The 20,321-nt window shown below is 40.6% G+C and overlaps 1 protein-coding gene across 2 annotated transcripts in view; it reads left to right on the plus strand.

Moving 5' to 3' along the window:
* The window catches only part of LOC128782892 (nipped-B-like protein), a 158,050-nt gene that overhangs the window by 69,781 nt on the left and 67,948 nt on the right, over nucleotides 1-20,321 (plus strand). For both annotated transcript variants that reach the window (XM_053933401.1, XM_053933402.1), the window contains exon 9: nucleotides 1,551-2,183. In XM_053933401.1, the coding sequence (XP_053789376.1) occupies nucleotides 1,551-2,183 (633 nt within the window). The remainder of the gene's footprint in view (nucleotides 1-1,550; nucleotides 2,184-20,321) is intronic.

The following is a 20,321-nucleotide window of genomic DNA, read 5'->3' on the forward strand; positions in this document are numbered from 1 at the left end:
TGGGGAGCTGGTTTAATTTGAGGAACAAAAAATGTCATGTGATTAATTGAAGACTTGTAGGTACACAGTTTGTGGTAATTGGGAGTGGGGCTGTGGCCAAGCCTCATCCCTAATGGGCTACAACTGTGAAAAGCAGGTGAACAGTATTGAAAGCAATGAGACATGGAGGGCCGAGGTGTACTGACCAATCACAAAAGGAAACAGAAGGCACACAGGTGCATTGCATGAACATGAGGGGTATAAAAGGTTGGGCTAAAGCTCAGGAAGGGTGTAGTAGGTGCATTCTTCTCTCTCTCAGGATTTTTTCATAGAGGAGCACAGAGAGAAAAAAGAGAAAAACAATTTCTATTTCTGCTCCTTGTTTTTCCCATGTGGAATGTGTTTGGAGAATTGTTTACCTGAGATGATTGCTTGATTAGATTCTGGTGAGGATTGGTTGAGCCTGATGGCCAATCAAATCCACCTGTGTCTAGACTCTCACGAGAGGGTCATGAGTTGTTAGTTAGAGATGGTAGTTAGAAAAGTAGGTATGTAGTTTTAGTATCTCCTTTAAATAGTATATTAATGTATTATAGTATAGTTGTAATAAAGAAATCATTCAGCCTTCTGAACTGGAGTCAGACATCATCATTTTTTCCCACCGGGTTCACCTGCATTTACAATAGAAGGGCAGATGCTTGAAACCTTCTGAGGTGGTGTTACTCTGGGGTTGAAGCTTTCTGAAACTGTATGATGATACTCTGTGTATCGTGGTTGTCTCAACTGTGATGTGACAAAGACTGTTTTTAACAAAAAATGTTCTCTTTTAAAAATTTCCCTAGATGTGCTCAAAGTCTGAAACGGGTGCATGTGGGAATAGAAATTCATATGTTGAAAAAAAAGAGTGGCGACAAGGCAGGGAATGATAAAAAATATTCTAAGACAATTAGTGTTTTTTAGATAGCAATGTGTGGGGGAGGTTGCAATGAGTTTACCTGAAATTTAATAAGAACCCCAAAAAAACAAAAGTTGAAAATTAACTGTCAGAATGAAAGTTAAGGAGGCTGTGTATGTTTTGATTTTATATATATATATATATATATATATATATATATATATTTGGTTACTTGAAAATGTGTGGCTGAAATGGCTAATGCCTATGCACTGAACATTAAATCTTCATCACTGGACCTTATTAAGAATCTTTTTGATATTTCTTTTTTCTGTAGTCAGTGTGCTTTCATTGACTACTTTCTAATAGTTGATATTCTAAACCTGCAGGTACAATTTTATGTAGTCTTTTTTGGTGGTGTGTTTTTTGTTTCATCTTCTCTGAAATGATCCCTTATCTACCTGCAGCAGACTGCTAAAATTCCTAGGAAATGCACTGCAACTATCTGAATTACATCTTGATCTAGGAATGATGTGTTTCCTGCCAATCTCACTTAGACTTTTTATGAACACAGATATATGTACAAATACATAATAAAAGTATCAAAGTTATATTTAGTGTGTTTTTATATAAACATGGAACAACATAACTGTTCAGTTTCTCTGAATTATTATTCTAGGATCAAGACAACCTTTAATCCAACAATCTCAACCTCCACCTTATTCATCACCTAGAGATGTTCCCCCAGACATATTGTTAGATTCTCCAGAAAGAAAGCAAAAGAAACAAAAGAAAATGAAGTTAGGCAAGGATGAAAAAGACCAGACTGAAAAAGCTGCAATGTATGATATCATTAGCTCTCCTTCCAAGGACTCCACTAAGCTTACATTAAGACTGTCTCGTGTAAGATCTTCGGATATGGACCAGCAGGATGATATGCTTTCTGGTTTGGAAAACAGCAGTGTGTCAGAGGGTGATATTCCTTTTAAGGTGCAGTACCCAGGACAGACTTCTAAAACACCCGTTACTCCACAGGATGTTAACCGCCCATTAAACACTTCTCAGTGTTTGCTGCAGCATGAACAGACAGCTTTCCTTCAGGCACAACAAGTGCCTGTTTTACAACAGAACACTTCAGTTGCTGCAAAACAGCCTCAAACTCCTGTGGTACAGACACAGCAACAGGTTTCGCAACAAGGAGCTATAACGTCATATGATGAAGTAGAATTGGATGCATTGGCTGAAATTGAGCGGATAGAACGTGAATCAGCTATTGAAAGGGAACGATTTTCAAAAGAAGTGCAAGATAAAGGTAAAAGGATTGTGTGTGTGTATACACTATATATTATAAAAGTATATATATGCATATAGACCCCATATATAAACTTTTCTGTCATTGTCACATAGTACAATTCTGTTTACTCAGTGTAGGTTGTTCTATGACATTCATCACCATTCCCCTTAAAAGAATGAATTGTAATCTCTCATATATACATTTTAAAAATATTTAGCATTCTTTATTTGGGATCTTAATGGATGGAAAGGGAAAGTCTTGTGTTTCAACATTCTTTTTAAGCTATCCTTATTTTGAACCATGAGACTGAGTGAAATACAATTGATGTTGTTCCAAAATCTTATCAGTACCATAATTTAAAATTTGTAATAAATTTTGGTGGTTAAAGTATTAAGTATTTAAGAAAAATAACTAATTTAAGAAAATGAAGGGAAGCTCTTTTATGCCATTTCTATTCATATCCCAATTTGAACCTTATGAGAAGGAGGTGTTAGACTAAAATCATATCTATTCTTTTAAAGGCACTGTAATGATTGGGTAATATATACTACTATATTGTCTCCAGTGTTTGTTCAACTGGATATTCATTATTATGTAAGCTTTCCAAGTTTTAGAGATCTACCATATATCTGTATGGGCTCTAGCACAGAACCAGATAAGCCTGTGAAATGTTTGCTCTTCACTTCAGTAGCTGTACTGGTTGTCTTAACTGATTGCATTCAATCTGTCAATCTATCCTCTTTGATTTTTTTTCCTTTTTTTTTTTTTAATTTTTCTTTTTTTCCTACTTCTCTTTCTCCCCCTTTTTTTTTGTTGTTGTTGTTAGCTGGTTTGAAGGTCTTAGCCTTCAGAAATATCAAAAGTGGATGCAAACCCACATGTAAATCTTGAAGATGTGGTTTTTAAAGTAGATAGTGATAGGTTAGTATAAATTTTTTTTCAGAAGCTTCCTCTGCATTCTAACTACTTCTAAAAAAAATCCATTATAGTATAACGCTAATTTGTTAGATACTCCAAATAAAAATTTGCAGAGTGGAAAACAGCATAAATTCTGATTCTAGAAGTTCATAGGTAAAAATGGTCTATTTTGGATGTACTTGCATGGAGGCAACTTAATTTACACATGGTTTGGATGTTTAACCATCAGAGAGTGAACAAGTTTTCTCCCCATTCAAAGATAATTTTTTTTCTGTTTTTAAAGATGCCTGAAGATAAAGAGTGTTTGTTGTGTTTGTGTGTGTGTGTAAATGTTCTTGTTGCAGTTAATTAAAAGAGTTAACTTTTTAGGTATTTCTCATTTGGTAACTAAATCAAGTCTTGTTAGAAAACATTGTGAATATACAAAGAAAAAGGGTGCTCACCTTAAAAGAAATCTCTACTGCCTTTAATTTTGATTTAATGAAATGATGAAATTGGTTACTTTGCTTATATTTCTACTAATTTTAAGTTTATTTATGGAGAGTTTGTTGTTTGTCTTCTACTACTTAAAAAGCTACTTTTATATCCCCATACATTGAGTAGATTCTCCAGCACATTTTAGCTAAGAAGCATCTCAAAAAATGCACTGTATTTTTGATGATGCACAGCAATCTTCAAACACTTAGAGTGAGACTAAAACACTCTTTCTGTTTTGTTCTGGCTTTCAGGAGATATTGAGCATGAGTTGTGAATTTTGTAAACCGTAATTACATAGCCATGGGCAGACTCTGATGTGTTTCTTTTGGGGAAAGAAGTGATTTTTATAGAATGTGATGTCACCCTTTCACCACTCTTCAATATCCATCTTACCAGTTAAGGATTCCAACCTTATGCTTTCCTTCCACCTGTATCCTCTGGCAAGTCTCAGTTCTTGAGTTCCTGCAATTGCTGTGAATCAGGTGCAAGAGTTGTTGCCTTATATTGGGACAAATGACCACCATTTATTCATTGGTAGTAAGTTGCCCCTATGCCAGACAGCAGTTCTTTTCACTTTAGCTGCTGAGGTTTCAGCTGTGAATTAATAATATTGAGTAAAAGGATTTTTAGCAGTCTTGGGACAAATTTCCTGAAAAATTCTTACCTTGGAGAAATATGATTCTTATTTTTTGGTAACACTTTTGCCACTGCCTGTAAGTTTGTACTATGTCTACAAGTTCATATGCTCAGGGATTGTTCTAGTTATAGTAATTTGGTTTGGTGTGACTGCAGGAAGAAGCTTCCTCTATTGTTCCTATGGGAATATGTTAGAAAAACATCCAGTAACTCCTAAATATGCCATTCATTTTTGTCAAGTTGCTTACTGTATTTATGCAAAAGCCCGGCATTTGTGCATTTTAGTACATCTACTGTAACTTCAGATCACATTACGTCAAGAAAAGAGCATGCTTGTAGCATGCACTCAGTCTAATTAGAACAGGAATGTGTAGTGCTAGCTGATGATGTACATAGCAAATGTCCCTCTAAAGATCTTACTCTAGGTGCTAGCACATGGTAAAATCTGCATGAAAGCATATGCTTTTGAAAGCATTGCTGCTTTTGTAATTGAGGCATGGGAATACATATTACAGTCACACTACACTTTCTGTGTAGGCATGTGTTGTTGTCTTCCATAAATTACTTTGAGTAGAATTGTACTCACAAGTTTTGATAGAAGATTAGTGATCTCTTGTGTCATTGTTTTTAGAATTGTAGAACCATAGAATATCCTGAGTTGGCAGGGACCCACAAGGGTCATTGAGTCCAAATCCTGGCCCCGCACAAGGCACCCCAACGATCCCACCATGTGCCTGAGAACATTGTCCAAGGGCTTCTTGAACTCTGTCAGTCTTGGCACCATCACCATTTCCCTGGGGAACCTGTTCCAGTGCCCGACCACCCTCTGTGTGAAGAACCTTTTCCTGATATCCAACCTAAACCTTCCCTGATACACCTCCAGCTGTTCCCTCAGGTTCTGTCACTGGTCACCAGAGAAGAGATCAGTGCCTGTCCTTCCTCTTCCCCTTGTGAGGAAGTTGTAGACAGTGATGAGGTCTGACCTCGGTCTCCTCTTCTCCAGGCTGAACAAGCCAAGTGACTATAGCTGCTCCTCGTATGGCTGACATGAAATCTCTACAGTACTATGCTTCATCAGAGGTTTTCAGATGCTTCTTTTTTAACAGTAAGACTTTGCATGGATATGACATGTTCTTTCTGAGGTTGGGAACCATTAGTGTGGTGGAACTGTTTATTCCAGAGGAGAGGCAGAGATTTTTTTTTTTTGGGGGAGAGGTTCTTGCTAAAATGTATACAACTATTACACTTGCCTAAGGCAACGCTAAAGTTTTGGGGTTTTTTTAATGCTGAGATGCCTTTATAATGTTTGGTAGAGGTGGGAAATGGAGATTGCAGTCCTTTGGAAATTATAGTACTGTCTGTAATAAATTCCTGATTCTAACAAAACAATTGAAATATTTAGCTCCCACCAAAGTCTCTCAAAGTAGGGAGGCAGTCCCCTTAGGTGAAACTAATACAGGGCTTTTGAAAAGTGCTGACTTATTTGAAAAGCAGTGTATTTTTCTGGAACCTTATTGTTATTATGCCTTTGGTTTCTGAAAAAGGAATTCTTAGCGCAAAAATCACTAATGCAAAATCTCTCAGATTTGATCTAATGTCTATCAGATATGCATAAGGAGAGATTTTAAAATATAGACCTTTTGCCTCCATATCTGAGTGCTTTTCAGAACTCTGTTTTTATTTTATCCTTTTGATCTATTTGGATTTTGGATTAAGTGGATTATATGGTCTTTTCTTCATTATAGAGGGATGTAAAATTTGAAAATTTGGTTTTGTCCTCTGTGTGGAAGGACAAGAATCCATCTCTTCCTGCTTTTTCCATCAAGGAAGTATCTCTGTATTGATTAAACGTGCAAGTAATTTGTCTGTGTCTGTTAATTAAAGGAATGATTGAAGAGTTTGGAGATCAAGGCTCTGAAAGTTACAGTCTAATGCATCTATTATGTTTAATAGCTTCAGAACAAATGAGTCCATAAAACATGATAAGGCTCAGGTTTTCAATTCCCATTGCCTCCCCTCACAGTGGCCTCTATACCCTCATCAGATACAAGTTGTTAATCAATGCTAGGTCTTTTTTGAAAGGATGTGTAATATCACAGATAGATCCTTCTATTGTTTATCAAGACTCAGATTATTTGAGTTTAAAAAAAGCAATTCAGAAGGATTAATACAGGAAGGGATTATTTTTTCCACAAGTCGACAGGAAGTAAACCATCTTCTGCCTAGGTACATGAGGATACTGTTGAGGAATACCACTACTGCTGATGGCTTGGTGTGCAGCTGCAGTGGGAGATGCAGAATGTGCTCTGGGTGGTGGGGAATGACTGGAGCCCCATGTAAGGAGCCGTGAACTGGTGCCGACCCTTTACCTAACAAAGGGTATGAGGACCTGCGAGCCAGCCGAGTGACCAGCCACTCAGAGACTCAGCAGGAGCAGATGACTCAGCAGGAAGACTCCAGACTATCGGGGCACAGACTGTGAGGGTACCAAAGTCCAGGGATTCTTTTGTTGGGGTCCCTTCCTGGAGGCTCCAGCTTGAGCTGTTATGATATCACTGCAACATGATTCAATTACTCAAAGGAACCAGGTGTCTGGGACTCTGCTGCGGGAAGCCTGGGGCCGGGCCAATGAGGGAAACTTGTCTGACTCTGTGTTGTGGTAGGGAGTCAAACGGGGCACCCGTTGGTTAACTGGAGTTGCCTGCTATGAAGGGACTTCAGTCCCATCAGCGACAGTCTCTAGTGGTGTTAGTGTGACTCCCAGAGTGGCTCCTGAATGGTCAGACAGTAAAGTTATCTTAACAATACCTTTCTAAAGAAATTAGAAATAATGAAGCTTCATGCACACTTTCTTCTAATCACTGTCAGTAGTCACATTTTTGTTTATAGTAAAGTAATTAAAAACTAGTCAGTCACTTTCAGTCTAAACCTTTTCCAGAACATTGCATTAAGTTCTTCTTGTTAATTAAGATTTAGATCTATTACTTAATTAGTTACCTTAGGTTCAAGGTTTCTACCTCAAGATTTTTCATGCTTTTCTAAAACTCCCAAATACTGTGAATCAAAAATATTTAAGATATTGATGTTAAAAGGAGCTCTGAGTCTTCTAGAAAGAGGAAAAGGGAAGATAATCTTGAAAATTACTTGAAGAAACAGAAAGCAACCCATCTCTTTTTCAGAGACTTTTTCAGATTGTTTTAGTTTTTTATTTGGATTTGCTAAATTTTATTTTGAGCTCTTCCATACATGGTATTGTGTGTTCATTGTTAGATTTAGGCTACTTCAAAGACCCTTTATATGATGCAGCTATCTTAACAGATTAAGGAGTTCTACTTTTACTTGTAAAAGGCACTGTTTTCTGGTGTTTGCAAGAAAAATCATGAAATCATTCCTCACCACTTAATTGTGAGGCTAATATATATATTTTAAATTTAAAAGGATTAGAAGCATTTTTTAAATGAGACAAACTTACTAATTTCTTTGGGCTTTTCCCCCCTATGTATTTTACCTTTGAGGATCCATTTTACCTACTTTGGGATCTTACTGTAGATTCTTTGAATTAGGGAGAAGTGAAGCTGTAATAATTTTATTTCCAATAATTGGATCACTTAGGGGGCATTTGGATGCCTGCTGTGGGCCCTTCTTTTTTTAGTTCATTCCAAGCCCATAGCAGCAGACACACCCATCCCAAGAGTGTGAATCTGCCGGAGCAAAACTCAAAACAACATTATAGGTAAGTAAACTTTTTCTCTTACCTTTAAAATTCTTATTCAGCTCCATTACCTTTTCCCCCATTACCCATCTCCCCCTAAAAGTCCCACAAAAAAGAGATAGAAGAACACTATCGAGAATTAAGTTTGTTTACATTTAGTTTTATGTAGCCAATGAATGAAATGACAGAATGTGTAATTATAGCCAGTATATTACCATTCATTTTCAAAAATATGTTATAGGGGGGTTGTTTACTTTAAAATAGAGATATGAGTGTAGTTATTTGTAGAGTAATCTTGCTAAAGATTACATTTAATACCAGAACATGAAATGAGACAGTGTAAAATACAAAGTATTATGTCTCTGTGTAGTAGGATGGTGTGACAATTGGGTACCATGTATTTTGTGTATGCAAACTTTCATTAGGTCTGCATTTTGTAGTGTTATGTAATAGATGAAACTGGCACCCAATGTAACTTTCCCAAGAAAAAGCAGATTTGCAAAATCCACTTCCTACAGATGAAAGACTTTTTTTGTTTTATGTTCAGACGTGTTTTAAGAAAAGTAAAGGGAAGAAGTTTCTCTTCTATCTAGCGAAATTGCAATTAAGTGTTGCAGTGATTCCAGCTATCTAGGGAAAGTTGCTTTCTTTTATATTTTTTAAGAATGTAATACTGAAAAGCACGTTTTTTTGAAAAAGAGAAGGTGTATTTTTAATGGTGTTTACTTTCCTTTGGTGCTCTTGTGTAACATGAAAATGAATTCCCACATTTATCCAGGTTGTGCTTTATGTAGGGTAGTGCAAAAACCTGCTCTTGTAAGGAGGTGTAAGAAATAACTAAAACTCAGTTTAGTAAGAAGTGTATTTTATTTTTATTTATAGCATGAACTAAGAAAATAATTAAGCATAATATACATGTAGTGTATGCCCTTGATTGTACCTGTTAAATGGATGGGAGGATTTATAATATTACTTACCCAGTAATGACTTTATTTTGTTCTGGGACAGTCACTTCTCTATAATGGATTTAAATTTTGATAAGCTTTGTTAATTATACATACTGTTCTTTATTAACAGTTTAAGCTCAGCATTTCTGTAGCTCATAGTCACTAAGTTCACTCCAACATCAACCTAAGATGTTGACACAGACTTTTTTTCATTATCATCCTATATAAATGTTACTGGATCTAGTTAATTGAGAATACTTTTGAATGCAAGGTATGATGTCAGAATAAAATCAACATCTGGAAGGGAGATTAAAAGTGTTCACCAATAAATTTTAAAGTAATTTCCTTATTTCTAAAGTTTGTTGTTCCTACAAATGAATTTGAAACTGACTGGAAATGTTAATCTATATGTGATACATGAAATAATTAGTCGTTATTAAGTCTACTGTTAGTGTGTTGCCTTTTTCTTGTAAAGTTAGGTGCTACATTATGTATTTCAAAAGTATTCACACTTCAGGTTTTTCTCAGATTTTTTAACAATTGAATTTACAAAACTATAATTCTTCACAAAGCAATCATATGGATAAAACCACGAATTTGTTTCAGAAAAATCTCTCTCACAGATAAATTTATATCATATTGTTTATAAAAACAATTCAGGAAGGTTAAATTACAGCTTCCAGTCTTTAAACAAGTGGAGATGCTTGATTATAATTTGTTGTAGTTCAATTCTTGTTATTATCTAGTATAATATTTCTTTTGTATTAATATCGTTGACAGGGAATAATGATTTACCAAACATTCTTAAGCAGAAAAATTCATAAGTTCATATTTTATCCTCCAGTTATGCTGATTACATTATTGTCATACTCAAGAAAACAAACAGAACTTTACCAAAATGAAGATTATGAATTGTGCTACACCCTAAGGCATGTCAGAGATTCCTGTAGTCCTTTTAGATGTTTTGGTTTTGGTTTGGTTTGTGGTTGTTTTATTTCCTGAATGAGTTTGGACATCCCTCTTGATGGACTTTGTTTTTTGCATAGTGACCAGAAGTTTGATAAAGTCCCTTGACAGATTGCTAAAAATTACCAGCTGTTTCTGTTCAGATTCTTGGGAATCCCTTCCTCTGAACTGCAGCAGCTAGAAGCCCTCTGGTCTCTACTTTGGAGCCTTTGTATTTATGTTTGTTCTATAAAGTTTCCTATACCAGGTTCATGACTACATTCTCAGTTTCTTCTGTAAGGGAGCAAGCAGTGAGACTAAAATTTTTGACTTATGTTTGCTGAGTCTCTCCTTCAAAGGGGAGTGTGTTAGTCTGAAAACAAACCAGTGGGAGACTCTAAGTCAGAACTGTAATTTAATTGGAAAATTAAAATAAAGGCAGAAAACACTGGCTTAAACTGTCAGAGTCAAGATACAACCTGACACCCTTTTGGTCAGGGTGATGGTAGCAGTCCGATTAAATGGTGGCTGCAGTCCTGTTGAAGTGATAGATGTGCTTCTGTTGAAGCGATGATCCTGTAGAAGGGTCTGGTCTTTCTCTGAAGGTCCAGTGGTGGTTCTGTAGCTCTTGTGTTCTGGGAATCCAGTAGGTAAGGCTGCCTGTGGTGTTCCAAAACCTCAGATTATATCCAGGTAGGAATGCTTGGTTCCTCCCCCTGGGCGGTGCTTCTCACAATGGGATGATGTAATTTTGAGACATGCAGTGAGACTTGATGGCCCATTAGCAGAAGATATCCCTTGGAAAGAGTTATCAGGGATGAGTCATGGAAGAACACTGCCCCACCTGTTTTTAACAGCTTATGAAAATGGTGATAGAATACATACTTTTGGTTGCATCTTACACTGTAACCTAAGACATTATCCACTCCTTATTCTATTACCATCTACATCATACCAAAATCAATACCCTCTTTAAAATCAACTTTATATATATATACACAATAAAACTTTACACACAGCTCTCACTTAAAATTAGGTCTCCTTGTGATACACAGCAGGTTTCCCCATCTTTCTGTATTACCCACCAAGTGTAACCAGGTCCTTGAGCAAAAACAATCCCATGGATGGGTTTGCCTTTGCCTGAGGTGGGACTTATCTAAACAGTCATTTTAAAAATACTTCTTATGTGTACCACAGGGACTTTATCTCCATCCACTGTGTGCGATGGTTGAGACTGGGCCGGACCAGCTGGATTGATGGAGCCTCGTTTGTTGACTATCCAGGTGGCTTTTGCTAAATTCACTTCCCAATTTTTGAAGGTCCTCCCGCCAAGTGCCTTTAGGGTGGTCTTTAGTAGTCCATTGCATAGTTCAACTTTCCCAGCAGCTGGTGCATGATAATAGATATGATATATCCATTCAATACCATGTTCTCTGGCCCAGGCGTTTATAAAGCTGTTCTTGAAATGGGTCTCATTGTCCAACTTGATTCTCTTGGGGGTGCCATGTCTCTACCAGACTTACTTTTCCAGACCCAAGATAGTGTTCCAGGCAGTAGTGTGAGGCACAGGGTAGGTCTCCAACCATCCTGTGGTGGCTTCCACTATGGTCAGCACATAGTGCTTGCATTGGCGGGTTTGAGGAAGGGTGATGTAGTCAATTTGCCATGCTTCTCCATACCTATACTTTGACTATTGTCCACCGTACCACAGAGGCTTCTCCCGCTTGGCCTGTTTGACTGCAGAGCAGGTCTCAGCCGTGGATGACCTGTGAGATACTGTCAATAGTTAAGTCCACCCGTCAGTCATGAGCCCATGGGTATGTTGCATCTCTCCCCTGATGACCAGAGGCATTGTGGGCCCAATGAGCTAGAAATAATTCTCCCTTGTGCTGCCAGTCCAGATGCACCTGTGATATCTTCACCTTGGCAGCTCGATCCACTTGCTCATTGTTAAAATGCTCTTATTAGCTCAACTCTTGAGTAGGTGTGCCTCCATGTGTCGAACCGTCACAGTCAGCCTCTCTACCTGGGTGGTGATGTCCTGTCAAATCTCAGCGGCCCAGATGGGTTTCCCTCTGTGCTGCCAGTTGGCCTTTCTCCAATGATCCAGCCATCCCCACAGAGCATTAGCTACCATCCATAAGTCGGTGTAGAGATAGAGCCTCGGCCACTTCTCTCATTCAACAATATCCAAAGCCAGCTGGATGGCTTTAAGCTCTGTGACCTGACTTGATCCACCTTTTCCCTCTGTAGTTGTGCAACTTGTCATGTGGGGCTCCATACAGCAGCTTTCCATTTCCAGTTTGTCCCTACAGTTCAGCAGGAACCATCAGTGAAGAGGGCATACCATCTCACTCTCTGGTAGCTCATTATATGGTGGGGCTTCTTTGGCACGTGTCACTTGTTTCTCTTCTTCAGAAGATAATTCAAAAGTCTCACTTTCGGGCCAGTTTGTTATCATTTCCAGAATCACAGGGTGATTAAGATGTCCTATTTGGGCTCGCTGTGTGATCAGCGCAATCCACTTGCTCCATGTGATGTCGGTGGCAGGAACCTTTCCTGTGAACATACAACCCAGCACTGGTAGTCTGGGTGCCAGAAGCAGCTGCACTTTGGTGCCAATTACTTCTGAGGCAGCTCGAACCCCTTCATAAGCTGCAAGAATCTCTTTCTGGGTTAGGGTATAGCTGGCCTCAGATCCTTTGTATCCCTGACTCCAGAACCTGGGCAATCATCCTCAAGTCTCTCCGGGTCCCTTCTGCCAGAGGCTTCAGGAAGGACCATTCTCCCCGGCCACAGTGTAGAGCACATTCTTCACATCCTGCCCCATTCTGATTGGCCCAAGGGCTATTGCATGGGCAATATCCTGCTTAATTTGTTTGAATGCTTGTTGTTGTTCAGGGCCCCACTGGAAATCATTTCTCTTTTGTGTCACTGTCTCAGTTTGGAGACAAATTCTAGCAGAAGAATGCTCTAAAATTAGTGTTTTTCTCTAAAGAGAGAGGGCTTCAATAACTCCCTTGTCTTCTGCCAGTGAGAGAAATGGATACCAGGAGATGAAAGTAAAAAAAAAAAAAAAAGGAAAACTGTTTATTAACAAAGTAAGATACCCACAAAGCACAGGAAAAAAAGAAAATTGAACCTTACACCCCACCCCCACTTTGCCATGTGGCTGAGAGGCAAATATGGCGACCGCCCGTCTTTGTGAGGGGAGGAGAACAGAGTTCATGCAGCAGCTGGGAACCTGTTGGATTTCTGGTGTGGGTCTTCTCACAGCCGGTGAAGTTGATGGAGTTTAATGTCCCTTCTTTCGCTGGCTCAGTCTTTCCGAGGTTTGGACCAGCCAGAGTGGCCCCGCAGGCTCCCTGGGCCGGAGAGAAAAAAAAACCAACAAAAAAAACAAAAAAAACCCCAAAAAACCAAACAAACAAAAAAAAAAAACCAACCAAAAAAAACCCAAACCTGCCGAAAAGATTTGCCAGTGAAAAGCTTCCAGACCAGGGGAAGGGAAAAAGAACCAAAAAACCCAGAAGCTTCTTGCCTACATTGGCAAAAATGAAACCAGCAAGAAAAGGCAATGAAGTAACAATCCATGTAGCTGCTGACCACGCTGGGGAGAGAGAGATTGAACAGAGCCTGCACAGGAGTCCAAGGCTCCCCGCCCCACCCCCCTGGTCCATCTTAAAGCTACAGCAGTTGTTTTCTGGGCGTAAAGCAGACAGAGAATAAAGCATCATCATAAAATCACCCCAAGACAGTCACGAGATAAAGAGGGTTTACAATCATGCTCTACTCCGAGATATGTATCCTCGAAAAGCCCATGGCTCCTAGAAAAGTCTGAGTTTTTTTCTTGTTGGTAGGTGGGGACACAGCGGTGATTTTGTTGATTACCTCTGTCGGGATCTGGCAATGTTCATGTTGCCACATGACTCCTAGAAACTGAATTTCTTGAGCAAGTCCCTTAACCTTACTTTGCCTAATGGCAAAACAAGCTTTCAGCAGAATTTGGATAATCTTCTCTCCTTTCTCGAAGACTTCTCCTGCTGTGTTCCCCCACACAATGATGCCATCTATATTCTGTAGGTGTTCCAGAGCCTTGCCCTTTTCCAGTGCAGTCTGGATCAGTCCATGGCAGGTGGTGGGACTGTGCTTCCACCCCTGGGGCAGTCAGTTCCAGGTGTATTGTGTTGTGGTTTGACATGGAAGTGAATTTTTTTTCCAGGAAGTTGGGTCAAACCAATCAGTGGTCAGGTTTGGATATTGGTACCTGGAGTGACCACTGAAAGTATGGACACGCCTCTGAGAACACAGGGGGTTAAAAGCAAGAACTCCCAGGGGAACTGTCTCTTTTTGGTTCCGGTCGTCAGAGAGGGCAGACTCTCCCCTGCCCAGCCTCAGGCTGGGTGGGGGAGGGGAAGCCACGCGGCCTTGTCCAGGTAGGCCGAGGGGCTGAGGGTCTGGAACCGAGCCAGCTCCTGGACGGAAGGGTGGAGAGAAGCGGAGATGCCTTTGTTCCCCCCCCCCCCCCCCAGAGGGAAAGTGACAGAGAGCCTGGCGGCACCTGGAAATTTGCCCGCAGAGAAGAAGGAGAAAGGGGGGGGGGATGTTGCCCAGCGTGGGAGATGGGATGCTGGACCGAGATATCAGCCGTCCAGGGAGTCTGAACTTTTAACCCTTTCCAGGAAATGAGGGCTTTGTAAAATATTACTCCTCCTTGATTTGTAGTGGAAGAGAGACAGTCCGGGACCTGAGATGTTAGAAGAAGAAATATTTAGGTGGGAGGAGATGATGAAGTAGCTTTTAGCTGGACTTTTCTTGTTAGCCATGGACTGAACCAAAATCTCCTGCAATAGAGACTGCATTTTAGAGGGATGACCCAAGGAGACCTGCTTCAGCTTCTAAAAGCACAGGAATGGCAAGAAGGGAAGAAAGTTGAGGAGGGAATGGTGATGCCCTCTGTCTTCGGGAAAGAAGATGATTTTCTGTTCTTGGACCCTTGGCCCCAGGGGAAAATGGGGGGGACGGTAGTCCCAAGATGAGAAGCTGAACTGTTGTATCTTTGGGTCCGTGGCAAAGCATCCTTAAAGGAGCCCTATGAGCAGTCTGACCATGCACGGTGGTGAGAGCACTGTGACATGGAATGGAGAATGTCACACTGGCAGATTTTCTCCGGGCGGTTGCCATGTGTGACAGGGAAACACAGGGTGTGGCAACTGTGTTTCCTGGGGGGTCTGTGGTGCAAGAGAGACTTCTCTCTCCCTTGATAGTTTGAGTATTGATTATCTGAAGGGTGGTAATTTGATCAGGAATCCCGGGTGATGTTTCATGGTGGGTGTTTTTGGAAATTGGGAGGAGGAGGGGTGTTTTAAAAGGTCTTCATCCTGGATTTAGTTTATGTGTTTTCTGTATTAGTAGTAGTTTAATAAAGTTTTTCCCCTTTGTTATTAAGCTTGGGCCTGCTCTGCTCTGTTCCTGATAACATCTCACAGCATTTATTTAGGGAAGGTGCATTTTCATGGGGGCGCTGGCATTGCGCCAGTGTCAAACCATGACAATTGCATGCCCCTCCAGGTGAAGGCAAACTGGGCCCTGCACTCTGCTGCCAAAGGAATGGAGAAAAAGGCATTGGCAATACCAATGGTCGTGTACTACTTTGCTGCCTTGGACTCCAGCTTGTACTGAAGCTCCAGCATGTCTGTTACAGCAGCACTTAATGGTAGCATGACTTCATTCAGACTACAGTAATCTACTGTCGGTCTCCATTCTCTATTGGACTTACGCCCTGGCCATATAGGGTTGTTGAAGGGTGAATGAGCCTTGCTGACCACCCCTTGGCTCTCCAGTTCATGAATCATCTTATGGATGGGAATCACAGGGTTTCTGTCAGTGCAGTATTGCTGACAGTGCATTGTTGCTGTGGTGATTGGTACCTGTTGTTCTTCCACTTCTAGCAATCCCACATCAGAGATTATCTGAGAGACCAGGCAGGATATTCAGTTGTCTGATTTCTTCTGTCTCTAGACCAGCTATCCCAAAAGCCCAATGATTTCCTTTTGGGTCTTTGAAATACCCACTCCTGAGAGAGTCTATGCCAGGGATGCATGGGGCCTCTGGGCCAGCCACTATGGGGTGTTTCTGCCACTTGTTCCCAGTTAAACTCACTTCAGCTTCCAGTATGGTCAGCTGCTGGGATCCTCCTGTCACCCAGAAATAGAAATGGATTCTGCTCCTACATACCTTCATGGTATCAGGGTACATTGAGCGCCAGTGTCAACCAAAGCCATATATCTTTGTGGGTCAGACATGCCAGGCCATCAGATCCACACAGTCCAAAAGATCTGATTGTCCCTTTCCTCTACCTGGCTAGAGGCAGGGCCCCTCTAATCCTGGTCATGGTACATGTTGCTCTCCTCCTGTAAATATGTTCCTGAGGTCCCTTCAAAAGAATAGGTCATATTATTGCTCCTATACTGTCTGGAGTTCTCTCCATGAGAAACCAGAGCAGCACTGACACTAGATGAGCTTCTTGTGGTAGATGTTTCTCTTTTCAATTTATGTACTCAGGCTGCTAAGGAGGAGGTGGGTTTTCTATCCCACTTCCTCATGTCTTCTCCATGCTCCTGAAGGAAAAAACAGAGGTTACCTTGTGGAGTGTATCCTCTCTCCTTGGCTGGGGGACATCTGCTCCTAATGGCAGAGACTCTTGTTGGTTCTTATGATATGTGGTGAATTCCTTCCTTATTTTTGTTTCTCAGTTTCTGATGGCCCTCTTCAATCAAGCTCCAGACTTGCTCAGCCAGCTTTGTTTCCATGGACGAGACATGGGTGCATAACAGGGCAGTAACAGTGTCCTCGTAAATTCTCAGTTCGTTGACCAACGTGTCCACCTTGTCCTCTCCTTCCCTCCAGTGCAGCATTGCTAGGTAGTGGGACTATATCTCTGGTCCAAGCTGTACGAATCTCAACTACATTTGTGACGTGCACTGGACACCATCTGGGCTCTTAGGGAATCTCTCATCTTCCGAAAAAATTATCTCCAGCACAGCTAATTCCCTTAGGCATCAGATACCTTGTTCCATTGTGCTCTATTTTCTTTGGTGCACCTGGACGTCTTCTTTACAGAGGTATCTGTCCCTTACACTTGCCAGCAGTTGCCGCCAGAGGCTGAGAATTTCCTGGGTTCTCCCAATCCCCTGGTCAATGACCACATCCTGGGACAGCGATCCCAGTTGCCTGGCCTCACTTCCGTCCAGAATGGTGTCATTAGCTGCGGCGTCCCAGATGCGGAGCAGCCAGGTCAGGATGGACTCGTTCGTCTGGCGGGTGAATGCCCTTCACAGGTCACGCAGCTCACCCAGGGATCGAGACAGAGTGTTGATTTCCGGCTCTGTCTCCTCTGTTGGGTGCAAAGGTCCAGTCGCTTCTTCATCAGTCACTATGCGGACTGATTTACTTTTCAATTTCTTTTTCTGAATGAGGGCAACTGCTACCGGCTTGGGCTGTCTTTCTGGCTTAGTGATGGTTCACATAGACATGGTGCCTATTGCTTTGCGTCTTTTCTCCTCCTCGTCCTGAAGATGTACCATACCAAACACTGTCCTGACAATAAGCATGGTGCACACAGTGCAGGCCATAAAGAGAAGACAAAGAAAAGCTAACACCAAGATTATGCCATCCTTGATATCCAGAAGGAACGCAGTATTTTCAAAAAGTAGGGTGTCTGGCCTGAAAGGCTGGAAGAAACCATTCTCTACTCTTCCCCCTTGGGGATGGGTGCAATTGTTGAGGAGGCCCCAGACGTAGCAGCCCAGACTAGGAGAGGCAAACAAAATTGAGTATATATTCCAAATGATGTTCATTGCCTCGGAGGTTATCATGCAATAGACATAATAAACCAATAAAGCAATTTTCATACCATTCCCTGGTCTCAAATGAAGCGTCACGACTGGCAAATAGTACCCTGTGTGTGGGAAAATATAGAGAGCAAGGTACAATACCCATGTAAACATGTTGAGCATCATGGTGATAAGGTTTCTGTTAATACAAAATTGTAATTCTGACTTCTCTCTGGACCGCCACACATTGGGTGCCAAAATATGTGTTAGTTTGAAAACAAACCAGTGGGAGACTCTAAGTCAGAACTATAATTTAGTAGAAAAATTAAGATAAAAGCAGAAAACACTGGCTTAAACTGTCAGAATCAGGATATAACCTGACACCCTTTTGGTCAGGGTGGTGGTAGCAGTCCAATTAAATGGTGGCTGCAGTCCTGTTGAAGTGATAGATGTGCTTCTGTTGAAGCGATGATCCTGTAGAAGGGTCTGGTCTTTCTCTGAAGGTCCAGTGGTGGTTCTGTAGCTCTTGTGTTCTGGGAATCCAGTAGGTAAGGCTGCCTGTGGTGTTCCAAAACCTCAGATTATATCCAGGTAGGAATGCTTGGTTCCTCCCCCTGGGCAGAAGATGATCCGTGAGTTGGAGAGCCAAGGGGTGGTCAGCAAAACCCACTGAGCCTTCAACAGTCCCATTTGGCCTCTGCACAAATCTGAAGGAGAATTGGGATTGACTGTGGATTACTGTGCCTTGAATGAGGTGACTCCACCATTGAGCACTGCTGTGCCAGACATGCTGGAGCTCCAGTATGAGCTGGAGTCCAAGGCAGCGAAGTAGTATGCCACTATTGACATTGCCAAAGCATTTTTCTCCATTCCTCTGGCTGCAGAGTTCAGGCCCCAGTAAACATAGGTTTGTTATTTAGGCATATGCTTATGTGTTATTTGTTGAAAATTCCTAGTCTTGACTGTTAGCTTAAATAAGATAAGCTCATAATTTGCCTCTGGCTGACTTGTCTTTGATGTTCAAAAATGGAAGGTTTGACAGTAAGTAATAACTGCTTAGGACTGGTATATTTGGGATAAATTGATTCACTGCTGATTTCAATAATGCAATTAAGTGATATTTTAAATGAGTGGAGGCATATCCCAATAATCTCTGAAGAGTGTTAGAGCTTTAAAATATTAGACTCTTAGTTGTTATGCAAAATTTTTTACTGGAGTCATCAAAATGGTTCACACAGAATTCAGCATTAGAGGATGAATCTTTGTGGTTCTGAAGAGGAGTACATTCACATTTATCCATCTTGGATATGAAGTCTAACTGATTTCCTTACAAGGTGTAAATGGGGAAGTGGTAATTTATATGTTGTGTCTTCAAGATAAATCAGAAATCTCTGGATTTTAAAGTTTACGAAACAATATTAATAGAACAGAGTGTTACCATTCTGTTAAAACAAAGCTCAGCAACCATGCATGTGGTTCTTATTTAGGCTTGTTACCTTTTCACAAGTATTTACACAACACCCATTTCCATCTACTAGGACATGCAGTTCTAGAGGTTTTTAGGCTATCATCCTATTATATTAATTTGTTGAAGAAGTTTAATCTGAGACTTAAGACAATCATCATATTTGCAAGAAATCAGTAACATCGTAGACTTCAGCACTGGTGGTGGTCTGGCTGCTGCTTTGGAGAGGTTTCAGGTTAAATGGAAGAATGCAGATACTTCTTTAATGCAGCTCCCCTCATCCAGCTACTGTCCCTAATACATCAGCTTCCAAGTATATCCATTTTCAGCATGGATATGCTGCAAATCACAATTGACTTGCAGTTTCATCAGAAATATATTCAAAGGTATCTGTGGTTATTCCAGTGCAATGTGTTTTTGCACAGAGGTTCTGCAGTAGTTAATTTTTAAATCTGAAAGTACTCATTGTTTTGACATGCAGATATTTCCAAAGATGAAGGCCACAACCTGTCTCCAGGAATACTGTTCATAACAGGACAGGTGAGACACAACTGCTTGGAAATCCATTTCAAACTTGTGCTTCCTGTAATATTTTGTTTCTTGCACCACAGTGACCCATTTAATTTGACAGAATATCTCTGCTGTTTTTTAGAATTAGATAGTTTATCATCTTGCTCTGAGTACCAAGGTACTGCCTTTTGGCGAGCATATTGCAATGTAAAGCAAATGTCCATGCAAATTTGCCAAGACAAATCAATGCACGCATAGGAGAACAACTGGGATGAGACTGTACTCTGAACTGTCATAAATTTGTTCAAGTAATTGAACAAAATGTAGATACATTTTTGATGTATCTGTGTTCTTGGGAGGCAGGGAAGGGGGAGGAGTGAATAATATTTTCAAAAAGAAAATAATCTGAGAACAACAAACTTGGGTACCTGATCTATAATATAGTCCGAAAGCTCTTCTGTGGCTTACTACATATTCCTTCTATTACAAAAATTGCTGTAAAGAGTGAAGCAAAAAGATGCTGATCACACTTAATTGGTCTCAAGAGCATGTGAGCCTACCTGTTCAGAACTGTGGCAAGCTCTTAACCTCGGTCTGCAGGATTTGAAAGAAAATGTTAGTCTGATATTTTTGCAAACTCCTAGATCCTGATAATAAATTCTGTCATCTACGGAATGAAGTGTACGAAGCTTGGATACTGACGTCTTGAAG

Source organism: Vidua chalybeata (genome assembly GCF_026979565.1).
Source record: "Vidua chalybeata isolate OUT-0048 chromosome W unlocalized genomic scaffold, bVidCha1 merged haplotype SUPER_W_unloc_4, whole genome shotgun sequence".
NCBI classification, from domain to species: Eukaryota; Metazoa; Chordata; class Aves; order Passeriformes; family Viduidae; genus Vidua; species Vidua chalybeata.